The 21,396-nt window shown below is 38.6% G+C and overlaps 1 protein-coding gene across 3 annotated transcripts in view; it reads right to left on the bottom strand.

The window, feature by feature from the left end:
* POLA1 (DNA polymerase alpha 1, catalytic subunit) overlaps positions 1-21,396 on the bottom strand; it is a gene marked incomplete at both ends in the record, with an annotated part of 345,550 nt that overhangs the window by 297,825 nt on the left and 26,329 nt on the right. For 2 of the 3 annotated variants that reach the window (XM_080718511.1, XM_080718512.1), the window contains 9 exons: positions 1,559-1,675; positions 5,365-5,454; positions 6,930-6,991; positions 8,258-8,342; positions 12,704-12,858; positions 13,584-13,722; positions 14,612-14,682; positions 16,019-16,139; positions 16,599-16,711. In XM_080718511.1, coding sequence (XP_080574637.1) covers positions 1,559-1,675; positions 5,365-5,454; positions 6,930-6,991; positions 8,258-8,342; positions 12,704-12,858; positions 13,584-13,722; positions 14,612-14,682; positions 16,019-16,139; positions 16,599-16,711 — 953 coding nt within the window. The remainder of the gene's footprint in view (positions 1-1,558; positions 1,676-5,364; positions 5,455-6,929; positions 6,992-8,257; positions 8,343-12,703; positions 12,859-13,583; positions 13,723-14,611; positions 14,683-16,018; positions 16,140-16,598; positions 16,712-21,396) is intronic. The other variant, XM_080718513.1, reaches the window with a different exon arrangement.

Here is a 21,396-nt window from a genome sequence, read left to right as displayed (position 1 = left end):
CAGATAAAAATATAGAAAAAAATAGGTCTGGGAATAATATAGCCTGGAGGTAGAAAGCCCCTGGGGGGTTCCACCTCCAATACCACCAAAAAAAAAAAAAAAAAAAAAACTTGAAGAGAATATGAAATTGGCTAAGCAAGTGTTTGGATAAGGTATTAATAATGACCTTAACCAGCATTCGGGAGGCTGAGACTGGAGGATCTCAGTTCAAGGAAAGCCTCAGCTACTTAGTGAGGCCCTCTTTCAAAATAAAGAATAAAAAATAGGGCAGGGCCGGGTTTGGTGGTACACGCTTGTAATCCCCGCGCTTGGGAGGCGGAGACAGGAGGATCGCACAGGTTCAAAGTCAGCCTCGCTGTCTTAAGACACCCTGTTTCCAAATAAAAATATAAAAATGGATCTGGGAGTGTGACCCGGAGGTAAAAGGGTTTCCAGGAACCCCAGTACAACCAAAAAAAAAAAAAAAAATTTCACTTGCTGGGCATGGTGGCGCATGCTTGTAATCCCCGCGCTTGGGAGGCCAAGACAGGAGGATCATGCAGGCTCGAAGCCAGCCGCGCTGGCTTAAGAGACCTTGTTTCAAAAAAAAAAAAAAAATATATATATATATATATATATTAAAAAACAGGTCTGGGAGTGTAGCCTGGAGGTAGAAGGGCTTCCAAGAACCCCAGTACCCCCCCCAAAAAAATAGGGCGGGGGTGTAGCTCAAAGGTAGAATGCCCCTGGGTTCTATCCCCAGACCCGCAAAAAAAAAAAAAAACCTTAAAACTAAAACTAGGAATAGAAAAAGAGTAATCTCCCCAACTCTGGTATTAGAGAACACCAAAAGAATCCTCTAAACAGCATTGGAAAAGGTACAGATTCCTAAGTTAAGATGAGCTAACATGCTCATTTTATTTATAAGATTTAGGTAAAGTAAGATTTCGAGCACTGAGCAATGATCAGTTTTAGGAAGAAGATGCTGAATACAAAACCAACTACAACTTCCACAAATAGAGCAGCGGGTAGAATAGAAAACACGTGGGCTGTAAGAGTCGGGCAGACCTGGATTCAAATCTCACGTCCTCCCCTTGCTAGACATATGATCTTCAACAAGTTCTGCTACCCTTGTAAGGATGTGTATCAAGCAAAATTGGAAGGACTATGAGAAGTGACTGTAACAGAAAGCACTTAAGGCCGCTGTTTTGTTATTCAGTATCAGCTCCCTTCCATTCAGTCTTCCCAGCTTCCTCCTGAATGTAATACTCAACCATTCCTGAACCCTGCAACACTACCCTAAGGGTTATCACTTCAGGAATGCCAAAGGGAAAATAACACGTGTGTCCTGAGTCTGCTCCCTATTCCGAAACTCTGGTAGCTTCAAAAATTAACAGCAACTTTTCCAAAAAAAAAATGATGGATTCAAAGGAAAAGACAGACACTGAGTGCAAAAGTTAAAGTATACTAAAAGTTCCTATGACAACCAATTCCTATTCGAAAATACGTGGCATATCCTTGGTAATTACCTCATACAAAAAGTCAAATAAAGCAGTAAGAGTTTGTAAATTATTATTACCCCGAGCTTTGGCATGTTGCACCGCTTCAGTCGACCTATCTTGGACCAGTGAGGAACTTTGCCCACATTAATTCTCTGCAGTAGCACTTCCAGTTCAAATCCATAAATATTATGACCCTAGTCAGAAAAAGAAGGCAGCCAATAACATTATAACAAACTCAAATTAGAGGATTTATCTTCAAATGCACAGAATTTCTTTGCCCTTTCTTTTTCTGGTCTCTAATTGAAGACATCATGAGCTTACCTCCGATTGGGGGTCCTTTCTTCTTCAGGAATCTGTTCATCAGCAGCATTCATTAGCCTTGACATTAACAAGGCTGCTGAGCAGATTGCTGGAATAAACTTTATTTCAAACTAATTGATGCAAGGTTCACATGATGTTTTCTCATTTGCAGCTCATGCCTCACAATCTCAGCGGCAAATGTAAATTTTAACACCCCATAGTTTTTACATGATCAGTAAAGGCTGTAGTCAAACAATCACACTGTGCTTCTTTAAAAACAGAATCTTAGTGATGGACTTTGGTATGTTTGTAAATCGTGTACATTAGAGAATTTCCCTCTGCCCCCACTCCCAGCCCCCTCAGGTCACCTTATTTGCTCATATGTGGTTTCTCCTTCCTCATCGAGAGTTCCTCCTATGACCCTTTTTCTCCCTAGCTCCGCATATTAGGGAAAGCATCCAATTTTTTATTTTGTGACTGATTAATCTCACTTAGCATAAAGGAGGGAGGGGGACGGAATGGGGTGGGAATTGGGGAAGGGCTAAATGAGTGATGTGTGCATAAATGCCTCTACCATCTTGTACTTCGTTAAGATGTATGTTTACAATGCACCAATAAATTTTAAAAAAACAAAGAGAATCTGCCTGTGCTGCATGACAATTTAAAAAAGATTTTGCTGGGCGTGGTGGCGCACGCTTGTAATCCCTGCGCTTGGGAGGCGGAGACAGGAAGATGGTGCTGGTTCGAAGCCAGCCTCACTGGCTTAAGAGACCCTGTTTCCAAATAAAAATATAAAAATAGGTCTGGGAGTGTAGCCCAGAGGTAGAAGGGTTTCTAGGAACCCCAGTACCAGCCAAAATAAAAAAAAATTCATAGGAAATTCAGAAACTACATTTGGTTTCTACTTTTAAAATTGAGTTCAGCCAGGTGAGGTGGCACACATTTAATAATCCCAGTACTTGGGAGGCTGAGACAGGAGGATCGCAAGTTTGCAGCCGGCCTCAGCTACTTAGTGAGGCCCTCTGCAACTTAGTGAGAACCTGTTTCCAAACAAAGAATAAAAAATAGGGCTGGGAATATAGCTAGGAGGTAGAATGCCTATGGGTTCCATCCCTAGTACCAAAAAAAAAAAAAAAAAAAAACTGAGTTCAAATACTAATGATTTATACCCTTAATCAATATGCTACAAAATACCAGTGAATAGTTCAAATAAGAAACTTAAAAAAAGGAAACAAAGCTGTACAGAATGAAAATAACTCAAAAATACAACCATATATTTCATTTCTATAAAAAGTTCCTAATAAAACTGTTAACATAACTGTTTATTAAAAATTAACGAGGCTCAAAATAATTACAATCAATAAATATATATGCTTGTTACTATTTTTTTTTACTGGGAATTGAACCCAGGGGCAGTTTACCTCCAAGCTACACCCCCAGCCCAATTTTTTTTTTTTTTTGGTGGAACTGGGGTTCCTGGAAGCCCTTCTACCTCCGGGCTACACTCCCAGACCTATTTTATACTTTTTTATTTTTGGAAACAGGGTCTCTTAAGGCCAGCAGGGCTGGCTTCGAACCAGCGCGATCTCCTGTCTCCACCTCTCAAGTGCGGGGGATTACAAGCATTGCGCCACCACGCCTGGCTAAAACAGGTTCTCACTAAGTTGCAAAGGGCCTCACTAAGTAGCTGAGGCTGGCCATAAAGCCGGATCCTCCTGTCTCAGCCTCCCAAGTACTGGAATTACAAACGTGAGCCACCACACCTGGCTAATTTTAATTAAAAATACATACTACCAGTTAGAGTAGATGAATACTGAAAAAATAAAAAGTAAAAGGTAGTTGCCTGGGGCTAGAAAAATGAAGAGCTCATGTATCTAGAGTTTCCTCTGTAGAAGATGAATAGTTCCAGAGATGGATGATGTACTCAATACCACTGATTGTATACCCAAAAGCAGTCAATATGATTAATTTTATGTTACATATATTTTGCCACTACATAAAAACATATATACCATTATATATTTAAGGCAGTTTTCTCCATTAAATTAAAAGACCCAAAGGACATGAGACAATCTTGTTTTCAAATTATCATGCCTGATATTAGGGACCCAAACTTATGTCAATATTCTATTACATCTACCTTGTAGATACGACTCTAACATCCTAAACCAGGCCAGGTATCCTAGGCTCCATGACATTTTCTTGGGGCCTAAAATACTGCTATCAGAGGCTGGGTGTGGGCCTAGTGTTAAGCCAGAGCACCAGAGAACTATGAATTCTTCTTAGCACTTTAAAGATAGATTTTGAAAAAATAACATAAGGGACATGGGTACAGACCTTGGCAAAATTCCCCAGGCTTCCAGGACATTAGTTATACAAGGCCATATAACTTATCCAAGAATAAAAATGAAACTGAAGGATATGGCAAACATTTTTGTAAGGCTTCAATGTAAACAAATAACTGAGATCACATTTAAAATATAGGCACTTGATTTGGGCATGGTGGCACACGGCTGTAATTCCAGTACTTGGGAGGTTGAGACAGGAGGATCATAGGTTGGACGCCAGCCTCGACAACTTAGTGAGATCCCTAGCAATTTAGCAAGACCCTGTTTCAAAATAAAAAATTAAAAAGCTGGGGGTGTAGCTTGGAGGCAGAATGACCCTGGGTTCGAGCCTTAGTACAATCAGTCAATAAATAAACAACCAAACATTTAGAGTCTATTTTCCTCTAAAAATAAAAACAATATAATTTGACCTATTAACGCAGAAAGACGACAAAAGTAAGCATTCTTATCAAGCACACAAAGGAAGGTCAAAGGATACATAAAAGTATAATGTTGCTTTATGACTCCTAGGAACTGGGGCAAAACGATTCAATAAATTATTAGCTTTTCACTGTCTAGTAGGAACATGCCAAATTGTCAAAAGAAAAAAATCCCTAGCTCTGAGCTCTCAAAGGAATATGTCATAGAGATACACTCACTTCATAAAAAAAGATACTTATGTTCTGTGATATGCATGAAACCAAGGGAATTAACTCCTAATGACTTATACAACTGGGATACTAGGCAAAAACTCTGAAGATACTTATTTACTGATATGCTGGTCTCATCAAGTATAGATAATTGGAATATTCCACAATCAGTTGCTTTTCTTTGGGGGGGGGGAGCTCCGGGAGTACTGGGATTGAACCCGGGGGTCTTCTACCTCTGAGTCATACCTCTGGATGTTTTTATTTTGAAACATGATCTTGCTAAAGTTGCTGAGGGTCTCACTAAATTGCTGGCCACAAACCTGTGATCCTGCTCTGTCAGCCTCCTAAATTCTGGTTACAAGTGCGTGCCCACCATGGCTGACAAGGGCTGCTTTTTTATAAGAAAAAAACAAACACCTACGTTGTAGTAGGCTAGGATATTTTCCCCTTCCTAGTAGCAGGAAGTATAGCAATTCTTACCAGTACATAGGGTCATTTCACTCTGAAAAGATTCTTTGATGCTCAAAAGTAAATAACCAATTAAAAAGGCAAGTTACCAATAAAGTCACACTGGAAAAAAAAAAACACGATCAAACATATACTCACCACAATGACGTCAGGATCAATTTTGTGAACTTTTGCAAGGAAAAAACCTAGCAGTGTTCTTTCTGTTGCAGCAACTTCAACCTTCACATTCTGTTCAAAAAGCACACACCAGTCAGCACTGATTCTTTAAAGTACTGTATCTTGGTTTCTTATTGAACCAGGGTAAAATTTCCTAGGGTTAAAAGACACTACCCATTTCAGATGAGATCGGGCGCGTTCAGGGTGGTATGGCTGTAGACTACCCATTTCAAAAGCAAACGTAGCAATGAATTTCTGATTTGAGGTTTAACAATAATAATTGCAGAAAGTCTCTGAGGATCTCATTCTAATAATATGCACATGAAAAAAGCAAAATTTTAAGTGCTAAGCAGCATCAAGAGCAGAAATGTCCTTCCACAGAGACATGTTTGTGCATTGCACACATTTTAAAGTGTATAAATCAGAGTTCTTTGCGAAAACATTACTTACTCTCCTATATAAATCCCTGGTAGACTTCACTGTTGATGTTATCTATCAGGGAAAGAAATCCCAAGATTTGTATAAACTATTCTCAAATGGTGGTATGCAAACTGATAAATGAAAACTAGACTAAAAACAAACACCTGTTTAAGAGTTACAAATGTCTTAAGCATAAATAAAATATATCTCCATACAAAAGGCTTCCTCCTGGATTTCTGAATATGAATCAGGTATTACATCTGTTCTTATTAAAAAATCTCTTACAAGTTGATAGCTCTATGCTTTCTATAACTAGCTTGGTTTTAAAAATGTCAGTTTGACTCTTAAGAAAATTTTCCTAGGTCATTTTACTTGGATAAGTAATTCAGGGCATGTCATGAATGATAGCCTAATGTAATAGTATCCCCAATTACTAGACTTTTCGAATCAATTTAAGATAATATACGTGGCACCTAACATGGTTGCTTATCATTTGATTTTTGTCCAGTGAGGACATTAACAAACAAAATTTACAAATATATCACCACCATATCTTCATGAAATAAACGGCTTTCCCTTTCAGAAAAATTCTTTACACTGAATACATTTACCTTTGTGAAAAACTCACTGCACTGCATTACTCCCCTGCCATTTCATTAACAGCCCAAGAAAACTTCTTCACGGAGTACACACTGAGAGTTTCAAGATCACTGATCAATACTGGGCAGCCCATGTCAACCTTGCCAATACATGGCCCTTGAATACCCACAATATTCCCAACTTCCCTGTATCCTTCAAGCTGGAGAGGGGCTTAAACCAATACCTTCTCAAGACAGTAATTACCTGATCATTCATTTTGAAACTGCTTCCCTTTAAGCAATTTGAAAGTGGGTTTGAGCCTATTCATCTACTAATACAATGTACAATTCCATTATTTTCAGGGGGTAAAACATTTAAATATTGTTAAATAATATCTCTAGTTTTACATTTCTAATATATTTTAAAGGGTCAATGCAATAACCAATCTAGAAAAAATATATCTCATAAAGTATAGACCAGCCTTTTTCTACTAATCTACCCTTTTCAGATAGACACTTGGTATTTAGAAGAAATAATGGGTTCTTTACCTTTTCCTTAATGGCTTCTACAAATCCACACGGAAAAATGCAGTCCTTCGGTTTAGACACAACTGTAAGAAAGAAAAGATTACAACATGAATCTTAGTCCAATTCCAGGTACACAGAGATTGCATGTTTCCAAATGGACCATGTATTAAAAAATATAGAATTTCCCCCAATCCCTAAAAAGTTAAAAGGGAAAATACTTCCATGGGTCACATTGTTGGGCCTCAAAAAAATAGCCAAGCACAGAACTCAATGCCCCTACAATTGTTAAAACTGTGTTGATCAAACATTTGCTACCCATCAAAGTCAAAATGAAGGACCACATTATTCTTACCCAAAGGTAATCCCATCACCACCAAAGCCTCAACCAGGATACAACAGAAGAACTCAGTTCGACCTTCTGGAAGTTGGGGAAAATGACCAAAGCTCCCTCTACTATACCACAAGTTCTTTGCTGTAACAACAGCTATGCACACAGAGGGAATGAACAAATGCATGCTGAAACAAGCTAATGACTATTCTTTTCCACATATTTTCCACACTGTGATCATTTTGTTCCAAATGTTCCACTCATTTAAGGAGTAAAACTTCCCAGTAACCATATCTCTAAAACTTCCCAGTAACCATACCTCACACTCTTCTCTGCATGTTTCCTAGTACCTTTTTTCTAAGACCTGAGAAACCAGACACAAGAGGATGCCCAAGTGAATCTCTGGTTCTGGACTGAAAAAGACCTCAGGAAACAAGATAGATTCCCCCATCCTGACGTTTTGTTAAACAAAAATGTATTTAACTGGCTCTCAACCTAAAATATATTCGTATCCTCCTCGGAGATTGATTCCTTGAACACACATGCAGAGTTCTTATGGCATTGTTTCACCTACTCAACTTTATGCACCACAACAATTCCAATTTGATACTACTGTAACGCCTACCAAATAGGTAAACACTCTTTTTTTTCTCCATGGTACTGGGGTTCCTGGAAGCCCTTCTACCTTCGGGCTACACTCCCAGACCTATTTTATACTTTTTTATTTTTGGAAATGGGGTCTCTTAAGCCAGTGCGATCCTCCTGTCTCCGCCTCCCAAGCGCGGGGATTACAAGTGTGCACCAACACGCCCGGCAGCACTCACTTATTCTTTGAAATCTGAACTCATCACACATAAAACTTTGACCAATAAAACTTAGTTTCCACAGCTAAAAAAAACTTTAACAATTATACGCTATTCTTGAAAACAATTTTTGAAAAAAAAAAATCACTAATCTAATAGCTGAAAAGGAAAAAAACTGAAATCAAGCTATTAGTAAACCAACTTGAAAAAATACATACCACAGAAGTGTGACTGAAAGGGAGGCTGTGGGGGTGCTTTATCTAATGCAAAACTGTGATGGACCAAAGCTGCCATAGCAATAATCTGCAAAGAAAAGAGGGAGGAAAATCACTTACCCGATGCCTACTATATATTCTATATTCTTACCCAAACCTCCAAAAATTGAAAAGCTACACATATATACATATGTTAGTATATATGAACACTTATTTTTTTTGGCACTGGGAAATTAAACCCAGGGGCATTCTTCCTCCAACATAAACCCCCCAAGCCCTTTTATTTTGTATGTTTAAAAGGGTCTTGCTAAGTTGCTGGGTCTGACCTCGAATCGATGATCCTCCTGCTTCAGCCTCCCAAGTATTGGGATGATAGGTACACGCCACTGTACCTGGCCACTTTAATGTTTTATGATGAAAATATTTAAATAAATTAAAAATAGAAGAAAATAGAATAATATTAACTTCCATATACCCATTATCCAATTTCATCTATCAACTCATTTATAGCCCTACATGCTTCCTACTTTCTCTCAGATTATTTTGAAGCAAAATCCAGACCTATCATTTTATCCAGAAATACTTGAGAATGAATACCTGAAACAAGATTTTCAACCTCCATACTAGTGACACTTGAAGCCAAATGATTCTTCCTTGGGAACACTGGCACACTATAGAATGTTTAGCACCATACCAGCCTCTAACCACTAAGTGCCAGTACTCCCTCTCCTCTATCCCCCACTCATGAATTATGACAACCAAAAATGGCTCCGGATAGTGACAAATGTCCTCTCAGAGACAAAATCTCACCCTGTTGAAAATTGTTTCTCTCAAATATAAATTTCATAAATATAACTGCAATACAATTATTCCACCTAGTACAATTAACAGCAATTTCTTTTTTTTATTTTTGGTGGTACTGGGGTTCCTGGAAGCCCTTCTACGTCCAGGCTCCATCCCCAGACCTATTTTTACATTTTTATTTGGAAACAGGGTCTCCTAAGCCAGCACGCGCGGCTGGCTTCGAACCTGCGCGATCCTCCTGTCTCTGCCTCCCAAGCGCGGGGATTACAAGCGTGCGCCACCACGCCCAGCTAACAGCAATTTCTTAAAATCACTAAATATCAGCCGAGCGTGGTGGCGCACGTTTGTAATCCTTGCGCTTAGGAGGCTGAGACAGGAGGATCACACAGGTTCAAAACCAGCCTCAGCTACTTCGTGAGGCTCTCAGCAACATAGTGAGACCCTGTTTCCAAATAAAATATAAAATAGGTCTGGGAGTGTAGCCTGGAGGTAGAAGGCCCCTGGGTTCCACCCCCAGTACTACAAAAAAAAAATATATATATATATATAGGCAAAACACAATTTTCATGTTTTCCAAATTATTTCAATTTCAATAATCAGAGTTCATACTCTCCCGAGTGACTGATATGTAAATCTAAAGCCACAACACTGCCCCAGCTATCATTTACCTACAATTTACATTGTAGCTTTTTGTCCTATAGAATGCTCTATATTTCTTGCTGTGAGTCAGTCATTTCTCCACAGAGCTCTATTTTTAATTAATAAATGGTCTGTGGAAACCTTGCTCTGAGCACTAGGGAATGGCTACTTCTTTTTAGTTTCACTAAGCACTAATTAAACCTTTCCCAAACACCATTAACTATTAACTCTGACCATCAACTATATTATTAAGATAAGAAGCTGGGGGTGTAACTCAGTGATAGAGCACAAGCTTCGCACCCATGATGCCCTAATTCAATCACCAGCACTACCAAAAATAAAGATCGAATCACGTATTAAAAGAAAAAAAGTGAAAATATTGTCAAAGTGCTATTTGAAAAAGACCCCCATCAATGTCAAAACAATTTAGAAGCAAACAAAAAGAAACTCTTATTGGCGAGAGTGAACAAATATAAGCATCAAAAAATACAATCAATCAATAAGCTAGGTACGCTGGCGTGCACCTGTATTCCCAGCTATTCAGAAAACTGAGGGAGGAGGATCACTTAACCCTAGAAGATCAGGGCCAGCACAGGCAACATAGTGAGACCCCATCTCAAAAAAAAAAAATAGTAATAATAACAAATGCAACAGATTAAAACATAAGGAAATACACACACGTAGCCATGTGTTCATACAATAGTCAAAAAAGAGGAAACATCATAAAAATATATTAATAAATAATGCATCATGTATATAATATATATAATGTAGGTCCTCTACCTCCTACTATGAAAATTGACAATGTAAGAGAAACATTTATCCCACGTTCCCTGAAAAAATCATTACAGTATAACCAAATAATACTGGTTAAAAAAATAAAAGTTAATGTTACAGAAAAATTTAACTCCTGAACATGGACAGAATTAGAAAATCACCATTTTACAACTACTAATGAAATTACTTCAGGTAAAATGACTAATGTTATGAAGCCATTAGACTGGTGGTTCTCACTTGGAGCTAATCTTACCCCCTTGTCCCTGAGGGATACTTGGTAATGGCAGGAGGCATTTTTGAATAATCGTAACTAGTGGGGAAGGATGCTACTATCATCTAGCAGGAGGTGACCTTGCCAGGGATTCTGCTAAACAGCCCACAATGCAAAGGACAGCCACCTACAATACGGAAATACCCAGTCCCAGACAGCTATAGTACCAAAGTTAAAAAACCTTACTTGAGATGAATAGCTGATGGAGAAATTTACAATGGTTATCACCATGTGAACCCACTGTTCAATCAGAGCCTCATTAATGACAGCTTAACTAGACACTATGTGTGTTCCAGGGTGATGCAATATAAAGTACACTGCACCACCCATACAGTATTTTGGCTAAGGAAGTTGAACTTAAATCTAATTCATCCCTTCAAGCTAACTTACAGCATAAAGGAATATGAGGGATAGAGAAAAAGTAGACATACTATTTCTGTAAAGGACCAGACAGCAAATACTTTAATTATGCAAGCCCTATGGTCTCTGTCATGGCTACCAGGTTCTACTACTGTGGTGAAAGCAGTTGAAGTCAAACTGTGTTCCAAAGAAACTTTATTAACAAAAACAGGTAGAGGACTGAAGTTGGCTCACAGGCACTGTTTGCCCACCTCTGGTAAGAGCAATAAGTCTAGTAAATCACAACAAAGAAAACCAATACACAAAACGGGACATTCTATGAGACAACCAAAAATGACATTTTTCTCCCTGTGTGTGTGTGTGTGTGTGTGTGTGTGTGTGTGTGTGTGTATGGAACCCAGGAACATTCTACCTCTGAGCTATACTCTCAGCCCTATTTTTATTTTTTATTTTGAAATAGGGTCTCAGTAAGCCGGGTGTGGTGGCGCATGCTTGTAATCCCAGCATTGGGGAGGCTGAGACAGGAGGATCACAGGTTCGAGAACAACCTCAGCTACTACTTAGCAAGGCCCTTTGCAACTCGGTGAGACCCTGTTTCAAAATAAAGAATAAAAAATAGGGCTGGGGGTACAACTTGGAGGTAGAATGCCCCTGGATTCCATCCCCAGTACGGCAAAAAAAAGAAAAAATAGGGTCTTTAAAAATATGATTCTTTAATGATTCAACGTCATTGAAAAAAACAAAAACTGAAGGAGGTATGTGGGAGCTATTTCCAACTAAAAAGAGATAGAGGAGTCATTAAAGTTAAATGCCATCTGTGAATCTTATATGAATCCTGATTCAAACAAACCCACTGTTAAAAGACACTGAGAAACTGAGTCATGTAAATATGTACTGAGGATTTTGGATGTTATCAGGGAATCACTGTTAATTTTATTAGGTATGCTAACCATGGTATATATAAAGATAAGCAGTTTTTTTTGGGGGGGTTGGTGGTACTGGGGTTAGAACCCAGAAGCTTTCTACCTCCGGGCTATATTCCCAGACCTGTTTTATATTTTACTTGGAAACAGGGTCTCACTAAGTTGCTGAGAGCCTCACTAAGTAGCTGAGGCTGGCTTTGAACCTGTGTGATCCCCCTGTCTCAGCCTCCCAAGTGCGGGGCTTACAAGCGTGCGCCACCACGCCCGGCAGATAAGCAGGTTTTGAGAGAAGTATATCAAGGCATACAGGGGTAAAATGACACAATGTCAGAGACTGGCTCCAAAGTACCTCATGAGGAAAAAAGGGAAGGGAGATAAACAAGCATCACAAAATCTTGCTAACTGCTGAATGTGTGTGATTGGTATAGAGAGTTCATTGTATTATTCTCTCTGTATCCATTTTAAAAACAAAGCAAAATATTTCCAGCAATTTAAGTCCTTTAAAAAATCTGCAATAATGGACAAATTCAATTCATTCTCCAGTGTGGAGTTTGGTAGTGAATTAGCATTCTTTCCCTCCAAAATGAACAACTTTCTCTTATAAAAAAAAGCTGTTCAAGTTCAGGCAAATATTGCATCAAAGGAATAAGTACAAAATCTGCCCCATTTCTTTACCTCATTCTGATGGTTCTTTGCATTCTGCATTGTCTTCATGCTTAAAGACATCACTACGAGTGGAGGAGGACTGACATCCTTAATTACATTCACTAGGTCTGGTTTCAAAGCCATTGCCTCAAATTTACACCAGCTGATTGGCTGATTCAAGAGCTCTAAAAAAAAAAGAAGAGATACAATACATCAAGAGCTACTCAAAAAGAAAAAGTACTATAATTATGACATGTGTGATTAACTGAGATATACTTCAATCCTATCTTCCAATAGGAATGACCTGACATCTATCTAAAAACAAGCGGCATTACTGGTAGTATGCATTTCTATGTGTGTGCACTTGTATACATATATGTTCACTGTCTTTGGAAAAAGTCCATAGCTTTTATAAGATGCTCCAAGGAATTTAGGACTCAAAATAGGTTTTAAAAAACACTGCCTTGAAGGAATGACAAATCATTTTAAGAGATTCATGAAGATAAAACACAGTAACTTAGACAGAAGTGCTAAAACAAAACCTAACGGAGTAACCGGCCAAATAAGCACTATGTACATTGAGTAGTAATTCTCCTCCCCTGCAAAAGTCAGCAGTTGACTGTGGAGAACAGCTGGGCTGTATCAGGCAGGCCTGAAGTACCTACAAACGACGGCATACAGAGGGATGCACCCCAAACAGCTGCCTATGCTAATAAGGCCTCTCTCAGACGAAACTACCAGGCGTTACACAACTTAAGTATTCCAAATGTATTCCCGATAACCACTCAAGGAAAACCTTGGAGAAAGAAACACAAAGAAAGCAGACACTACAATAAATAGACCAATTCCTTAAATTCCCTTTAAAAATCTACCAGCAGGCTACTTTGCACTGTGACTAAGTTTTCCTTACGTGGATTTTTTACTTCAAGCCAGCAAGGTCCTTTGATCCTTCTGTTCATCAGGAACAGTTCTAAGCTGGATGTGTTGGTCCCAAATACGTGAGAAAAAGTTTCTCCTTTCAAATCCTGGGGAAGCTGTGGTATTTCCGCCTGAAGAAGGTAAAAAAAAAAAAAATCTTTTTTGTTTAAAACTATTACTTCACATTTTCCAAAGTCTATATTTGAAATAAACAAAAGCCTCTCTATGAAGCACCAGAAGAAACCCCTTTGATACATATGAAATGTAATTTGCCACAAATGAAATCCAAAACAATTCACAGTAGGAAACAAAAACAATTCACAATGACAAAATAATGCATCTTGATGACACCCATTAGAAGAAAAATAGGCCAAGAAGCTCCCCCAAGAGAGAATTTCTGTCCAGAACTGTACATGCCTCACTGATAAAGAATAGCCAAGTAAGTACCACTCCATTAGCAGAATGAAAGCAATAAAGTAGGACTCATTGAAAATGTTTCCGTGGTACTTTTCATCACCACTGTCAAAAACATTTCTTAAAAGTTTCCCTTTTCCAACATCATGGGATCAAAACACTAGAACAGAGGTAAAAAGAGGTTAAGGTCCAGTTAATTAACACCCTGCGGCAATGACCTTGCCTGTCATAAGAGCAAGAGCAGCACTGTGACGATGCTACCGACACTCCTCTCTCACCTTTCCACTGCTCACTAGAGACACTTCAAGACTAATGATTTCCAACTCCATCATGTGGCATTCATTCCACTTGACACACAGTTGTGCTGTTTCAACTTATTTACTTAAAGGTACACACTTGAAAGCAGAGAAAAGCAGTATAACCTGTAGTCTAGGTACTTAAAATTCATTGTATCCATCTCAATTATTCCTTACTGGAAGTCCACCTCAATGAACTGTGGGACTGAGTAGCCCTGCCAATACTCCCAATTGAAAGTCAGTTGAAAGTTCACAAATAGAAAAATGGCATTCTCAACCAAAACTCATTCATTTTCTTTGTTTGACTTACCGAGTATCTAACTTCCAAGTACTCTGATTTTTCTGGAACATCAGGTATCTCAAAAGCATAGTTCTTTTCCACTATCTGGATAAGTAGGTATTTAAAAATCATTAAGACAAAAAACTGGTTTTGAAAATCAAATTGGCTAATATTATATACACAGCATCCTTATAGAACACAAGGGTAAATAAAGCCATCCTATCTTCTTTTAACCAGGACTAAGACACCCAGTGACAAAATGCTAAATGGACTTCTTGGACACCAGAGAACTTAGAAATACTTGGATTAAAAGAGTAGCAATAAAAGATTTAATTTTTTACAATGTTAATGCGTTAAGCTTTTTGCCACAAGCTTAACAATGGCACACACCTGTAATCCCAGCATGAGGACTGTGAGATGGAGGCCAGCCTGGGCAATTTATTGAGACCCTTTCTCAAAATAAAAATAATTTGCTACTCAATATGAAGTGACTCCATCTTGCTAGAATAAACAATTAACATGGTAATTATAGCCCATATGCACTGAGTATTGGTTATGTGTCACATGCTGTTCTAATCACCCAAAATGAATTGATTTAACCCTTTCAACAACTCTTACAATAGGGCCCTGTTTCTCAAATAAAGTGGCACAGAGAAGTCACTTGGCACTTGCCCACAGTCACATACTAGTAAGCAGCAGGGCTCGGACTTAAAGTCACAAGAAACCTGGCCCTAGCACCTATGCTCTTCACCATTATACCACATTAATCCTGGAATTTCAGGGTTTTTGTTTGTTTGTTTGCAGTGCTGGGCATCAAACCCAGAGCTTTGTGCATTGTTTCTGGAATTTTAAAGGCACAATTCTGCTCTAATTTGAAGCTCAAAGAGTTAGGAATGTTATTTATTTTTAGCAACCCAATCCTCCCTTTATTGCCATCACTATGAATAGCCAGTATTTTGAGTGGGCTATGAACCCCACAATTATAACCAAAGGCATCAATATTCCACCAAAATCAAGGCAATTTATCATACATAGCATATGAATGTTTTCAATCTATCAAAAATAGCATCATAGTCCCTGGTTTTTAAAGGAAAACCTTAATTAACCTTCTAACCAAAATATATTGGCAATAAACAATATAGACAAATTTGAAAGTTTCTTCTCCATTTCAGAATAAAAATATTAGACATGTAAGCATTTGAAGCAATTAATTTGCTGAGTTAACTTTACATACAAATTTATGACCATTATTTTATAAGCTTTTTAAAAAGAATGTTTTTATAAATCTAATATACCATTTTTATTTTTGTACTTATGAGATTTCCATTCTGAGTTACAATTAGACAGAAGACATTTTGTATGAAGTGGATATACAAAAATTATTTGCTAAATCAGGAAATGAACAAAGAGAGCTAGAAAAATTTCACCACCAAATACAAACCTTGGACTTGAACTTCATAATTTTATATTTTGTTGCTATTTTCTCATCAAATTCATCGTAAACATCCTTCATCATAACTGGAGTTCCTGTTTCTTTCCCTGTATTTAGATCAATTTTCTGTTTTCCCACAGAGAGGAAAATAAAGGGAGAAAAAAATTTGTACATAAGATATTCCCAACCACTAGAAGCCAAGTCTCAATCTGGTTTTATCCTCACCCATTTAAACATTTAATGGCAGTCTTACAGATGAATTCAAACACACAGTTCCCAAAAAAAGTACTAAACCCAAAAGCCAATTCCTCCCAAGGCATCATCAAAGATGAGATAAAGATGGTGACGGCAATATAGGTTAAAAATCAGACACTTCAAGTTGAAAAAGTAAGTTTTACTCCATTTTTCCAATTCTCCCAACCTCTAAAAGGAGCTGTTAACAATTAGTGGTCACCAAGAAGGCAACAAAAAAGAAGAAGCAGGGTTGTGGAGAATTGCTATCCTGTTGAAGGATAGGGTTGGCAGAACACAGAATGTGCGCCATATACAATTACTGAAAACTAAAAGCTAATCACTAAGGTTTACCATTTCTCGGGGAAGGAAGTAGAGTGTTCGCTCTATGTTTTTCACCATGACACAACAGCTCACATGGGTCTTGGCACTTTCAACCCAAACTTTGCCAAACAGAAACACCACACCTAAAAGAATAAGGAAAAATTTTACTGAAAACTCAAAAGAAAATATTTCAATTACAACAAAGCAAAGGAGAAATGCACAGGCTCTCTGAATATGTCCACACATTTATGCCTTTGTAGTAACTTATTTTGACAGCAAATATGTATCTGCTGGCCCCTCTCTAAGACTAGTTTTTTTTTTTAAGTGAAATATTTCTTTATATTTATTTATTTATTTATTTATTTATTTATTTATTTACGGGTCTGGGGATAGAACCCAGGGGCATTCGACCTCCAAGCTATACCCCATGCCTTTTTAATTCTTTACTTTGAAACCGGGTCTCACTGAGTTGCAGAGGGCCTCACTCGTAGCTGAGGCTGTCCGTGAACCGTGATCCTCCAGTCTCAGCCTCCCGAATGCTGGGATTACAAGCATGTGCCACCACGTCCGGCTAAGACTAGTTCTTTACTCGATACTTATGCCATGCTACGCTATCATAGTTGTAAAATCTATGGCCACTGGGAGAAAAGAGATAAAATAACTCTCTAACTTGGTATAAATACTTTCTCTACACAGGATTTCCCAAATAAAGAGACACAAAAACTATTCTCCAATAAATATGCTATTTAAGTCTCTTGTGGAAACTTACAAATCAGAGAATATAGTAATTCTGAATTTATTTTTTAGCACTTGAATTTACTGATTTAAAAAAACAATATCCAGCCAGTCATGGTGGCGCACGCTTGTAATCCCAGCATTTGGGAGGCTGAGACAGGAGGACTGCGGTTCGCGGACAGCCTCAGTTACTTAGTGAGGCCCTTTACAACTCAGTGAGACCCTGTTTCAAAATAAAGAATAAAAAATAGAGCTGGGGGTGTAGCTCGGAGATAGAATGCCCCTGGGTTCCATCTCCAGTACCGCAAAAAAAAAAAAAAAGAAACAATATTCATGTATGCTGATACACTTGAATATCAGTTATTTTTCTATATGTAAAATGTATTTGGGGGAACAATTCATTGTATATCTCTTATTCTATATAATATAAATATCCCCTAATAAGGCCTACTATAACTTATTTTACCCTTTCTTTTTTTTTTCTTTTTTTTTTTTGCAGCCCTATTTTTTATTCTTTATTTGAAACAGGGTCTCACTGAGTTGCAAAGGGCCTCACTAAGCAGTAGCTGAAGCTGTCTGCGAACTGCAATCCCCTGTCTCAGCCTCCCAAATGCTGGCATTACAAGTGTGTGCCACCACGCCTGTCAGTATTTTTATTTTTTGAAACAGGGTCTCACTGAGTTGCAAAGGGCCTCGCTAAGTAGCTGTGACTGTCTGTAAACCGTGATCCTCTGGTCTCCACCTCCCAAATGCTGGGATTACAAGTATGCGCCACCATACCCGGCCTCATTTTACCCTTTCTATCTCACAAGCTACATAAGACATCTGACTAGGTATATTTATAATGTTCCTATCTCTTGTTTCAACTTAACAAATGGTTTAGCAACAAAATCAATAGACACTCTCCTTTTGAGATCCCCCAGTAATATAGACCACAAAGTAAAAACATGCCTTTCTAGAAACTGAGTCATTGTTCTTGAAAATTAGCCATCAAGAAAGGATTTCAAGGCGGGCATGGTGGCGCACATTCGGGAGGCAGAGACCAGAGGATCGCAGTTCGCGCACAGCCTGTTACTTAGTGAGGCCCTTCGCAACTCAGTGAGACCCTGATTCAAAAAAATAAAGAATAAAAAATAGGGCTGGGCGTGTAGCTCAGAGGTAGAATGCCCCTGGGTTCCATCCCCAGTACTGTAAAAACAAAAAAGGATTCCAAAGATCTGATGATCAATCCAAGAGATGATCTCTGTGCAGGATCCTGGACTCCCTGAATTAGACAGCAGTAATCAACATAGCCACCAAACACAACCACTCATCTGAGACAAAAAGAAAATTCTGGCACATGCAAAGGCTGTTCACAAGGCCAGTTACCCTCGGCTCACAAGACAGCTCATCAGTGCTTCCTTTTGTCACTCGTCCTGGCAGAAATAAGACTAAAGATTTTCATTTCTGCCGATGATTAAAATTCTTACAAGAGTTAAGTGATTTTCAGCCAGCGGGGGTGGGGAGTAGCGGGAGAGGGAAGGGCGGACTATGGGGATGATTTAAACAAAAAAAAAATCACAGTAGCTCAGAAAATGAGAAGTCATCCTCACAACAGTTAAAGATAGAAAAACAAAATTCCATGCAAAGAAAAATAAAGACCCTAATATTGGATTCAAAGATTCAAATAGCTCATTTTACAGTCAAACTAATATCGCACTTCATGCAACACATTTGACACTGTTTATGCCTCATTTGCCACAAAAAGATCATGGTAAACAAAGATTACATTCCCCCCAAAGTTGCTAGCTGAAGCCAGGTGCAGTCAGGATTATTCAACCTTGAAAAAGTCATAATCAAGACAGGATATCTTCCCATATGCAAAGAGTAAGATTCTTTTCATAATTATGGCGCATTCAGCAACAACTGACTGACTTAGAATCTGTAAGAAAGTGAGAAACAATAACAGGGTCTTTGGGAGTACTTCGTTTTTATTAGCTGCATTGATTTCACCAGAGCTCAGTGATCATTACCTACGATCCTGATGAAACTGTACAACCCTGAGATTAAAGCACTTTTTAAAGCTATTTTATTTAACCCCTTGGCACCAGAAACAGAAAGATGTGCCATTGCAGAGAACACAACTTGCAAAGTACCAAAGAACAGCAGAGAGTGGACTAAGGCGAAGAAGCCAGACTGCTGCTACTAAAGAGCCAACTTTTAGAGCCTTAGTTTCCTGCTAAATGAATAAGTAGGCCAGACCTCCAAGGCCTTCTTCAGCACTGGAAATTTCATTTACCTTAACATTAGGATGACAGACCAAGAAGAGATTTAGTACCTCAATTTTTTGTGTGTGTGTGGAACTAGAAATTGAACCCAGAAGCATCTACCTCTGCCCTCAGCCCTCCCTCCTTTTGCTTTTTGATACAGGATCACTATAGGTTGCTGAGTCTTGCTAGGTTGGTGAGGCTGACCTTGAACCTGTGATCCTCCTGTATCAGTCTCCTAAGTACTGAGATTACAGGTATGTGCCACCATGCCTGGCTTCCAACAAAAAACTCTGTGATTAATATATCTGTCTGTATCTGAGCCATCTAATACAATGGTTACTTGGCACACGTGGCAACTGAGCACTTGAAAGGTGGTTATGAGCTGAGAAACTGAACTTTAACTTGTATTTTATTTTAATTAATTTAAATTTAAAAAGCTACAAGTGGCCAGTGGCTACCATAGTGAATGGTATGGTACATTAGTAGATCCTTACCCTGTGAAATAATGCCCTGTAAACTATTAAGAGTATCAACAAGTGAACAAAACAAGAAAATAAAAAACTCCTTTTCACAAAGAAAGAAGGCTATTGTTTCTCTTACAAGATAGAAGGCTATTATTTCTGTTTTGTTTTTAGTACTAAGGGTTGAACCCAGGGGAACTCTACCTCTGAGCATAAGACCACCAGCACCATTTTGCTATTTTTTATTCTGAAACAAGGTCTCACTAAGCTGCTGAAGCTGGCCATGAATCTGCCATCCGCCAGCCTCAGCATCCACCACGCTTTGGATGTGATTTTTAAACTTCTAAAACGTTGTCCTAAAGAACTGAAATAAGACATATTCAATTTGGTTAAAAGGGAATGGGCTCAAAAGCAACCACAGGAAAGATATCTGTTAAAATCAAGGAGCGTCTTTTCTAACAGTTATCTTTGTTCAAAATGGAATGAGTCAATTCTGCTCTAGCAAGGGCATTCCAGTCTCCTCTTCAGTGATTTTTTTCCCCTACAGAGAAGGAATAGCCAGCTCTCTCACTGGAAGGTCAACCCTATGAATTCTTAAGAGAAAACAGGCTTTTGGGGGGAAGGAGTTTTGGAGACTGAACTCAGGGATATTTTACCTCCAAGCTACACTTCCAGTCCACTTTTTTTTTTCCAAACAGGGCCTCACTAAGTTGCTGTGAGTCTCGCTAAGTGGCTGAGGCTGTCCTCAAACTTGCCATCTTCCTATCTCAGCCTCCCAAGTACTGGGCTTACAGACATGCACACCACATTTGGCGAGAATACTTTTTGTTCTCTTGTTGGAAGGGACTTTGCTTCAATCCCCTCTCTCTTCTTTTTGTAAGTTGAGAAGTCACAGTACTAGTTCATTAGAAGGACCTGAGAATCAGTCTTGATTCCTCCTTACTATCAAAGCCCCCAATCCAATCCAATCCATCAAAAGGTTTGTGACAGTCTAAATGTATGCCATTTTCTTTTTTCTTTTCTTTTTTTTTTTTTTTTTTTTTTTTGCGGTACTAGGGCTGGAACCCAGGGGCATTCTACCTCTGAGCCACACCTCCAGCCCTAGTTTTTATTCTTTATTTTGAAATAGACTCTCACTGAGTTGCAAAGAGCCTCACTAAGTAGCTGAGGCTGTCGTCAAACCTCGATCCTCCTGTCTCAGCCTCCAGAATGCTGGGATTACAAGCGTGCGCCACCACACCCAGCCAATGTATGCCATTTTCAATATGATCGACATAAAAATTTTTAAAATAAATTTTAAATAAATGAAAGTTCGTGTCAAAACACATGTTAAATGCCTTCATTCCACCACCCCCCACCCCCACCACCAAGGTCCAAGTAACT

This window comes from Muscardinus avellanarius (genome assembly GCF_963383645.1).
Source record: "Muscardinus avellanarius genome assembly, chromosome: X".
NCBI lineage: Eukaryota > Metazoa > Chordata > Mammalia > Rodentia > Gliridae > Muscardinus > Muscardinus avellanarius.
This window is presented reverse-complemented; position numbering and strand designations above follow the sequence as displayed.